This window comes from Copadichromis virginalis, linkage group LG7 (genome assembly GCF_057382275.1).
Source record: "Copadichromis virginalis isolate Kocher_CV1m ecotype Utaka linkage group LG7, C_Virginalis_male_GT1.1, whole genome shotgun sequence".
In the NCBI taxonomy this organism is placed as follows: domain Eukaryota; kingdom Metazoa; phylum Chordata; class Actinopteri; order Cichliformes; family Cichlidae; genus Copadichromis; species Copadichromis virginalis.
In genome coordinates this window covers 67891146-67901031 of record NC_140624.1, presented here as the reverse complement: position 1 = coordinate 67901031, position 9886 = coordinate 67891146, and the positions used below count along the sequence as shown (strand labels likewise).

At 44.7% G+C, this 9886-nt stretch overlaps 1 protein-coding gene across 2 annotated transcripts in view; it reads left to right on the top strand.

The window, feature by feature from the left end:
• The first annotated feature begins 783 nt into the window (after nucleotides 1-783).
• LOC146706705 (polypeptide N-acetylgalactosaminyltransferase 18-like) overlaps nucleotides 784-9886 on the top strand; it is a 194890-nt gene continuing 185787 nt past the window's right edge. The window contains exon 1 of one of the 2 annotated variants that reach the window (XM_085464923.1): nucleotides 784-1338. In XM_085464923.1, the coding sequence (XP_085321049.1) occupies nucleotides 1089-1338 (250 nt within the window). In that variant the 5' untranslated portion in view covers nucleotides 784-1088. The remainder of the gene's footprint in view (nucleotides 1339-9886) is intronic. The other variant, XM_085464925.1, reaches the window with a different exon arrangement.

The window sequence follows — 9886 nt, the reverse complement described above, 5'->3', positions numbered from 1 at the left end:
CGAGTATTCTAAAAAAAAAAAAATCAAACATGTGATGGCCCAATAGCTGACGAGTTGTGTTTTGATGATGCGTGCTCGGAGCTAAATATAACTCAAACTAAATGAAAACTACAGTGAAGCGTGTGGATAGTTGCTAATATTCAGGAACAGCCTCTGATAAAACAGCTGGCTTTAATGGAAAACACGTGTGCACAAACGCACAGCGTTTACTGAAGCTTCAAATATGATCTGAACTGAACACCTCTGGGATGTTTCACCTTTAAGCTTGTGCACGATAAGTTTCATATTTTTATACTTGCATTTCAAAGTTTCTCACATATATGTGTGTGCGCGTGTGTGTTCATCTATACATATATGTCTAATGCAGATGATCTTACATTAATATAAATGTGACGTGTAGTGCGAAAGATGACCTCCTACTGTGACTTGGATGATAAAAAATCATTTTCTCAGTCATGATTTTTAATAAAACAGGAGTGAAGCTCACTTCCTGCAGTCCCAGCACAATCTGTCACCAAACTGCTCACACTTGAACCCACAGGCTCACCTGTAGACTCACCTGTAGACTCACCTGTAGACTCGGCGCTCGCGCACACACGCGGTATGCCGCTCCTTACTTACTCGAACCGGTTTGGTTTCCGTTACCGCGCCGCGCCGATCGTCACTGTTTGGGTCGTTGCACTTGAGCTTCCTCACATTCCTCCCCTCCGCCCTCCTCTGTGCGCTCCAGCTGTGTGTGGGGGCGGGTAGACTCCAGCAAACCCCTCCTCCTACCCTCCTATTGGGCTGTGCAAGGGCTACGACGCGGTGGGATGGGTTGTGGGGGGTGGGTTGCTGCGTCTCACGGCTTTGCGGCTGAACTCGCCGGTAGTTTAGCGGGACACCGTGTTTTCATCTCTGGGATTAAAACCTGAAGTATCGCTCGTGCGGCAGTGGAAAGCGCTGAAAGCCTCCGGAGGATGTGGAGATGCTGATCCGGGCCCGTGAGCGCGCACAGGCGAACTGACTCGCTCTAGTTCCGTTTGGAAACATTTCTCGAGCGCGTCCTCTCCTGGCATCCACCTGCCTGCCCATGGAGGGACGTCGCGATGCTGTGCACAAGGAGAACTAAAACTTTGGTGTCGACATGCGTAATCCTGAGCGGTATGACCAACATCGTGTGCCTGCTGTACGTCGGTTGGATCACCAACTACGTGGCCAACAGCGGTCCTAAAGTTGCGGAGAGCGGCGGCGGCGGCGAGGCGGAGAGAAAGTTGGAGGAGGACAGCAAAGGTGAAACCCTGAGGATTATCGAGAGGCTGGACCGGCTGGAGAGCGTCGTCAACGAGCACATTAAAGGTCAGAGCAGCCGCCGTGGTTACGGGAAAGTTTGGAGCCTCCGGGGAAACGCCGGGCTCGGCGTCATTGTAGGAGCAGTGCGGAGTGATAAAGCTGCGATCCCCGCACAATAATCAGTTACACGAACATTTCTGCTGTTGCTTTTCTGTTGATGTAACCGGGGCTGAGCGACTAGTTAAAGGGTTAATCAACAGATTAGCAGCTAATGGAAATATTTGAGCCCCATTTGTCCAGCGCGTGTTTCAGATTAAAGTCACAGCTCCACCTGTGCACCGAGCCTCACGGAGACTGCTGCAGTCCATGTGATTATTTGCAACATGCAAACAGAGCCTTTTAAATGCTGTGGAAATTTTCCACTGGAATATACAATGTATCAGACCTGCTACCCAGATCTCATTAATAAATTAGCATTGATTATTTTATTAACAAAGAAAAACAAGAAACTGTCACGTAAGCAGTAGAAAGCAGACAAATATGTAAAGTATGGAGACTGTTTTGCATACTTTAAATGCAGAAAAAGAGCTGTGGAGCAATTTAATTACGCAGGCAGGACCCACACGGCCCTTTTTCCATCTTACATTACTGCAGATCATGTTTCAGCAGCCATGTGCTCCTGGCTCTGTGGATGACTCTTGCTTTGCCGTCCTGTACATCTGTGACAGGTCACCCTGTTTCTCATTGGCTGTGAAATAATTGCGGAGCCTTGTGTGACATGTTGTTTATCAGTTAAAGTTAGCCAATAAGCCCCACCTTCGCCACCACAGTGCTTTAATATTATAGTAGAGCAAGAAAACCTGGAAAATTCACATGTGAGAAATAAAGTGGAGACGTTCCCCTGCTGCTTAAAGGAGGCAAATCCATGAATTTATCCTTCTCTCACAGCTGCCTGCAGGTCTTGGAATAGCAGACTTCTACACATGTTTAACAAAACATCGAAGCACTGTGTGGCTGCAGAGGGAGCTGTGTATCAGTCCACCGGTGGTCCAAGTCAGAGTGATTACAGAACAGTAAAAGTATCACATGATTCCACAGATTCTCATAAGGTGTGAGCTCGCAGCTAAAGTGCCTCGATGTGCCTTTTTTAGGGTACAGCTGCTTGTCGCTGATGCAGAGCCCACTGAGGCTGTGGGTTTCAAAGATTTTTGTGCCTGAGTGACACAAACAGGGAAAGCTAAAACGTCAATGCACTCCTGCTCGTATTCATATCTGTGCTAAATGGTTTCTGTATTATCTGTAATGTTGCAAGTTCTTCGTCTGCCAGTTTCTGTCAGTTCTGGACTTCATGAAACACCTTAACATCCAACAAATGTTCTCACTGTTCAGATCCAGCTCTGATGAAGGCAACCAGTCATCTCTCTGAAAGGATATTTAGATCTGGCTCCGTGTTAGCATTAGCCGACTTCTCCCAACAGATGGTGGTCGGGGTGAGGAATGCTGAAGCCATAAGTCTGTATAGCATTCCTGATGTGGGACACTTGTATCCTAGAGAGAGCGTACCATAAAATAATGGTACAATGCTTTTAAATGGTGCAAAGTTGGTTACAGAGTTACACCCTTAATTTATTTTCTATGCAGTACTTTTCCCTGTTAGCTGGAATCCAGGGTGTCCAGAGAAAGAGTCGACCCACAACCTTCTTCCTGTGAGGACGCAGAGCCAACTGAATGAAATGTGTGCGAAAGCCTTTCATTTAATGTGACCTCTCCACCTGATAACCAGTGAACAAGCATAGTTTCAGAAACTAGAAGGTGTTAGCTTGCCAATTATTTGCCCTTGCAGGTACTGTGCAGTGAGGGTTTCCTTTGGGTATACCAGCAGGGTGAAAATTCCACATAAACCAGTAGATGTGCACCCTAACCCCATACTGACCAACAACAAGAAAACCCTTTCAGCTCTGAAAAAGTTCGGTCCAGTGATTTGCTCTGGGGGATCACATGTATTTCCAAAGATGTGATTTTGTTAAGGAGCATAGTGCTTGTTATTTGTACTTGAGTCCATTCATGCTGCTAATATATGCATTTAGTGGCGTCTGAGCTGAGTAGAGCCTCAAATCCATTGATAGTTAATGTCCCACTTTAATGTACTATTTGTGTTTGCTTCATCACCCCATTTAAAGCCCTCTCTGGACAACTTTTAAAGTCCAACCTATATTCAGGAACAGATTAGTTCAGTTGTCTAAAAGCGTCATCGGTGTCAGAGCTGGATAAATGTTTCTACAGCTGTCTGAATCTGTGGACGTCTTCATTAAAGGAGACCGTTCATTTCCAGCTCTATATTTTTATTATAGGGATTTTATTTCTTTGTTCACAGTTGAAAATAATCCTTATTTCATGCAGGCCCTCAGCTCGTTCCTGCCTGAGAGCTGAAGCCGTCATAAACAGACGTTTCAAACAGCAGGTGTGTGTGCTCACTGATGACCAAAAAAGGATTTCTCCTGTCTTTGACATCATAAGCAGAACACTGCTTTCATATCTGCACATCTGTAAATAAAGTTGACCCTCCTCATTCACCTCGATTCGACTCTTAGAAGAAAAACAAAAGCTTAACACAAAGTTGTATCAGTGTGTTGATTCCTGACTTAGATGCATCTCCTAAAAGTATAAAGTCTTTCACTTCATTCATTGCACCTGCATGATAGGTGTGAATGAAACTGACAGAAAGGAAACTTTGCATACAGCACAATGTTGCACGTGGGGATACCTTTGACCAATATTCTGACCGTTTTCCTGAAGCAACATTAGTCATCGTGTTTACCGGACACATCTGTCGCCAACATGGGTGCAGTCGGGTTGGTAATTTCAGCGGGTCTTTGCGAGCCGGATGGTTATGCAGACAGGTGTGCTCTATGGGCGTCAGCGGCCGTTGCATTGTTTTCTCTTGGCCTTCGTGCATTAATTACGCTGCAGTTTGCTGTGTGTTTTCAGGCATTTGAATGAGTTAGCGGTGTTGCTTTATGCTACAGACACAAGTCTAAAGCACTCTCTGCATATGTTCTTGGTTAACATCACTTGCCCTAAAGCTGATCCGCTTTGAGGGGTGCGTTTGCAGACTAAAGCTGTGCCAGACGTTTGGATTTTGTTATAAATCTGTCTTTAACCTGGTGTTACTCATCCAGCCTCATCCAAGACACTGCAATCCGCGCAGCGCAGGAAGCAGCCGGGACTGGCACGTGCAGCCGCGTGGTCAGGTGCTGATTAAGGGAGCGCTTCATTCGTTTTTGCTTTGCATTCTTTTGGCAGTGCATGGATTTTCAGTATCGCTCGATCGCAGTCGTTTCACTGTGGGAAGCCAAAATCGAGATCAAGATTAAAATTTGATTAATTGTGCAGCTTTAATACAGACCCAAGAGAAGAAGAAAAACGGTATCAATCTGAAGCCTGAAGCTTCTGGCTCACATGGATTACCTCGACATGCACTGACATCATTATTTCAAATTAAAGACATGTTTAATATGAGGATGCACCGCTGGAACGGTTCATATATGACAGAAAATAAAGAAAAGAGAATAGGTTCACCCCAAAGAACTGAGTTTTCTATGTTTACTAGCAGCGAGTGAGGATTTTATCCATCCGTCCATTTTCTTCCACTTATCTGGGGCAGGGTCGTGGGGGCAACAGCCTAAGAGAAACCCAGACCTCTTTCTCGCCGGACATGCCTGGAACAGCTCAATCAGGAGGCAGCAAGCTGAGGGGATACCTGCCCGACCCGCTGCCTCTCACCAAGAGCAACTCCAGACTAGGACCGAGTCCGTCCCCTCTCCAGGAGACTGGTTCCAGAGCCCAGGCTGTGTGTCTAGGTGAGCTAGACTATATCTAGCTGGTACCTGTTAATGTCATGCAGTAGCTCAGGCTCCTTCCCCACCAGAGAGGTTACGTTCCATGTCCCAGTCACTAGTCTCGGTAGCTGGGGATCGGTCCGCCAGGGTCTTGACACCTGGCCCAGCACACACTGCACCCGACCCCCTCCGCAGGGTGGGCCCATGTCCCCTGGCTGGGCTGGGCCCCCAGGCGCTCGTCCTCGGGCACCCTCTCCAGCTCTGGCTCCGGGGCGGGGCGCTGGTAACCCTGTCACAGGCAGGGTGAACTGTTCCCTAGATTTCACACTCATAGAGATTTTTTTGAATCGCTCTTTGTGTGGTCCCTCACCCAGGACCAATTTGCTGTGGGAGACCCTACAAGCCATCCAACAACATCTACCCAGGATTTTATTCATTGATAAAATGATTCCGTGATACAGACACAGAGGGCTGCTACTCCCCCTGGATACTTCACATTTTAATTATGCTCCTCGGAGATGTGCATCAATGAGTCAACAAAAATTAAAAAGTGGGGCAAACTCTTTCCGTATCCTCTGCTAAATGGGACAGTACATGATCCAGTAACTGAGCGCGGGATTTAGGAGAAATATGCACTGCTGAGTTGATTAACACCGGAGCTCTGCTCTAATGCCAATAGTCGGCGAGAGAACGCCATTCCTTGGAAAGATAAGGGACCTAATTTATCAAACATCTCTGAGAAAGACTGTTGATCCAGGATTAATTTTGTGTTTCGGATGAGCTCGTCGAGAGCACGCTCCTAATCAGAGATGCTGAATTAATGCTGTTGAGAGGAAAAACATCATTTCTCATGCAGAGATGTATAACTGTGGTTCGTTTGTGCAGGGAAAAGATACGATTTTGCATCAGTTTTAAGAAAACTAAAGAAAAAAGTTTTTTTGTCTTGCATTTAAAATCATGAGAATGTAAATCATGAAGTTTCTGAGAAAAGAACTACATTTTATTCGAGCAGTATTTTTATTCAGAGCCTTTTTATTATATATAAAAATGGACAATTCACCAGTGACCAGGAGAGCAGGCCTTTCTTTTTATACCTCTGCTTCAAACTAACTTACATTTCTGCACATTTTAGATGGGAAATAATGCCGATTTTTACCAAAGAGCAGCTGAGAAAAGCAGTTCATTCTTTCAAGCATGACCTGCTTTTTTTTTTATATATGGATGGATTAAAATCTCAGGAATTGAAAGAAAGCTGGCTGTTGGGTCAGATGTGTGCCTACAACAGGGGGCAGTCTGTTTCCACTCTGGACGGGGATATTTAAGGGTACTGGCCCTCTGATTCAGAACCAGTTTCTCACAAGTGGGCAAAGACGAGTGAAGACGTCACGTTGTTTACTGTGGCAAAGAATTAAAAGCAAATCTGAGGAGATGCACACTTTTACACACGCCTACATATTCTGATTTAAAGCAGCATCTGTGTTTTCTAATGCGGCTCAGAGTCTTTGTGCAGAGATGTGGGTATTATTAAAGCACACTCATCATTAATGCGGAGAATGGCAGGCTGATGGTTTACTGTTCAGAAGCGGTAATAGAATCTGCACAGGCTTTAGGGTTACAGCGGGTGAGCAAACTTAGCCTCTGGAGTGCTTGGCACTCTGCTCTCCTCCACTCTGCTCAGCCCTCGGGGCCGGTGCCAGATTACATTATCAGCCAGAGGCTGATGTGTTTACGTGTTTATGCATTGTCACTGATACAAAATGACCGGACTGCAGCGCTGGCATGCAGGTTTGAGGATAATACGGTGCTCAGTATGCAGCAGAAAATATACTTCACAGGCTTGACTTTCATTGGCATTGAATTGAAAGCTGACTCAGAGGGTTTGTAAAGTTTGAATGATTGATATATGAGCATATTACTAATACTCAAAAGCACTAAGGTTCCTGTACTTCTGACATTTTAATGGTGGTGTGAAGACTCAAAGCAGCAACTGCACATCGTGCCGTTTCAGGATCTCAGACTTGTTCTGAACTAAGACCTTAAATCATTGACTAATGGACCCCAGTGTTTTCAGCACTGTCTAATCTCATGAATCAGTACTGGAAGATCAGGCTAACTCATCAAAGAGCTCAGAGGCACTGTCTTTTAATAGCATTTAACATTCTCATGGCGTGCTCATGTTTAACCTAAAAAACCAATCAAATCAAAGTCTTCCTTTGAGTCTGAGTATGCAGTGGCCTAATTTAATGTGGTCAATTCCAGAGGTTTGTGATGTAGATGAGTTAAGGACAAGTATGTTAAAGAAGCTCAACTAAAGTTTTATCAAATGCACAATCCTGAGTCACATGAACCAAAAACAACACCTCAGATAAAACCTGTTTGAATCCAGGACGCACTGCGTCTCAGAGTCATTGGAAAGTTATCAGCCCATTGAATGGTTGTCATCTGTCCAGTCAATATAATCATTCATAAACAAATATCGATAGCTTCCCCTCCCTGAGCCTGGTTCTGCTGGAGCTTTCTTCCTGTTAAAAGGGAGTTTTTCCTCCCCACTGTCACAGACTGTTTCCTCATAGGGATCTTCAGTTTGTTGGGCTTTTCTCTCCAGTATTGTAGATCTTTACCTTATGATATTGAGTGTTTTGACCTTAGTTGGGAAGTAAGATTATTATATAAATGGAACTGAACTGAATTAAAATGCAAATAAAAATCCACAGGTGGATACTGAAGTCGGGGACACAGCCCCCAAACATGGCGAGCTGTGACTCCCAGCTGTCTGCTAGGCCTCAACTCCACAAATTCAAGTGACTGATGTAGGTGACTCAGCTGGGTTTGTGGTCTTGGGACCTCTCGGAGCATTTTTAACGGAAATTGAATTTATCTTCCAGTGGTGTTGAATTTGCCGGTTGGAAAATCTTATCACTCCACTGGAAGTTGCCAGTAGTCCTCTCAGCTTTTAGCTAACCTCACACGCTTGGCCATTGTTGGCAAGTTTGACTCCAGCTCAGGGCCTAACATCTGTTGGCTACAATACATGCTAGGCATGTGCTGGTAGCCAACAGATATCTCCAATTTAGCCACCAATATGGTAGCAAGAAGCGTATTTAGTGATACTAGGATAGAAGAAAAGGGTGTTCATTCACAGAAGCAGCCAGTTGGTCAGACTAGAATTATTTAGGAGAGTCAGGAAGACGTTTATCTTTGTTTCACGCAGGATCACATTTATGTAGCACATCAGTCTCACACTCTGCTGTCAGTCTCCTGGAAAAGGTCACAAAGATTTTCTCTGACAGTTTTTTTTCTTTCCTTCTTGAACATCTTTTCATTTTTGACACATTTGACCTTCCTCCAATTTTCACATTCAACATTGTTTTTTTCTTCTTCTCTGGTCTGGGATAAATTTCTTTTTAGTCAAAACTTCATCAAACTATGGTTTCATTAAGATCATAAAAAGACACTTTATAATTTCATCTTCTGTAAGAGCTCTGCTTTTATTATTGACTAGTTCTAGAAACTCCAAAGCTGATTTCTTTGTCTTTATTTTCTTTTATTTGCCCGATATTGTTTCATCTATCTTTATGCAGCTGATTAAATTTGGTAACAGTTGATGATTTAGTTGGCTGAAAGGTGAGATGATGTATAGTATTTAACAGTTTATATGAAGTAAAAGCGTAGGTTAGATAATCCCAAGATCTTTAACATTATGTTGTTGATTTATATACTCACAGATGTCTTTCTGGACCACGTAATGCTGAACCCTGCTGGCCTCCAAAAAGAAAACCACATCTCAGTTTTAGGCTGGATTTCCGTTTTAGTGAGCTAAGCAGAAATGAGATATCCCGACTCTGCCGGAGCATATCAGGTGATCCCTCTGGCTGTTGCCATGTTGCGTGGCAGGCTTTGCAGAGGCACAGGTTAAGCAATGAAGAGATTCAGGTCAGCAAGCAGTGTGTGGCTTAACACATTTGTTTACAACCATCCATTTCTGCACCGTGGAGCTGGTGTTAAGTGAGCTATGCATGAGTGTAATTATGGAGACGTAATATGTGTTCTTGGCCACTGTTACTACTTTTTTTGGTCTTATGTCTGCTCACACGTGACGTTTTGATTCGTGCTCTGCATTGTCTGTTTCCACCCTGCCAACAGACTTATTTTTAGGAGTTTCTTTATGAGTCAATGCAAGCTGATCCATGTTGACAGTGTTCAGAAGAGGAGGAGGGTGGACTTCTGAGACTCTGTGTGTGTGTGTGTGCGTGTGTGTGCGCATGTCTCAGTGCAAGTCGGGCGTCTTCGTGTCATCAGAGGTGCGTGGCATTGGTGTGAGATCTGATGCAGGTGTCAGCGCTTGTGCATTGTTGCATGAAGAAGAGCATCAGCGTACCATCCTGTCCTCAGTCGGTTCTGGCTGTCATGACACTGCAACACTGGGAGGTGCGCTGGGAAGTGTGTAGACAGAAATCAGTTTTTGGATCTCTTTTTTTCCCCTCATGGTCGTGCTCCAAGATGCCCGAGGATAACACAGAATGATGCTACTGAGCGGAAGAGCAAAGGGAAGAAACTCCTTCGCCTCCCTGGAGAGGTTACTTTCTTTCCTGTGAATGTTAAAGAGCTGCAGGTTCCTCGCTCTCACACGTCTAAAATTCAAAGGGAAGGTGCTAGGCCAGGTGTGATAGTTTTGCAATGACTTAACCTTTAAGTCCTTCTTTGATTGGTCAGATGCAGGAGGGCGATACAACTCCACGAGTGCCACTTTCTTTGAATAAAAGCCAGCAGAGTTT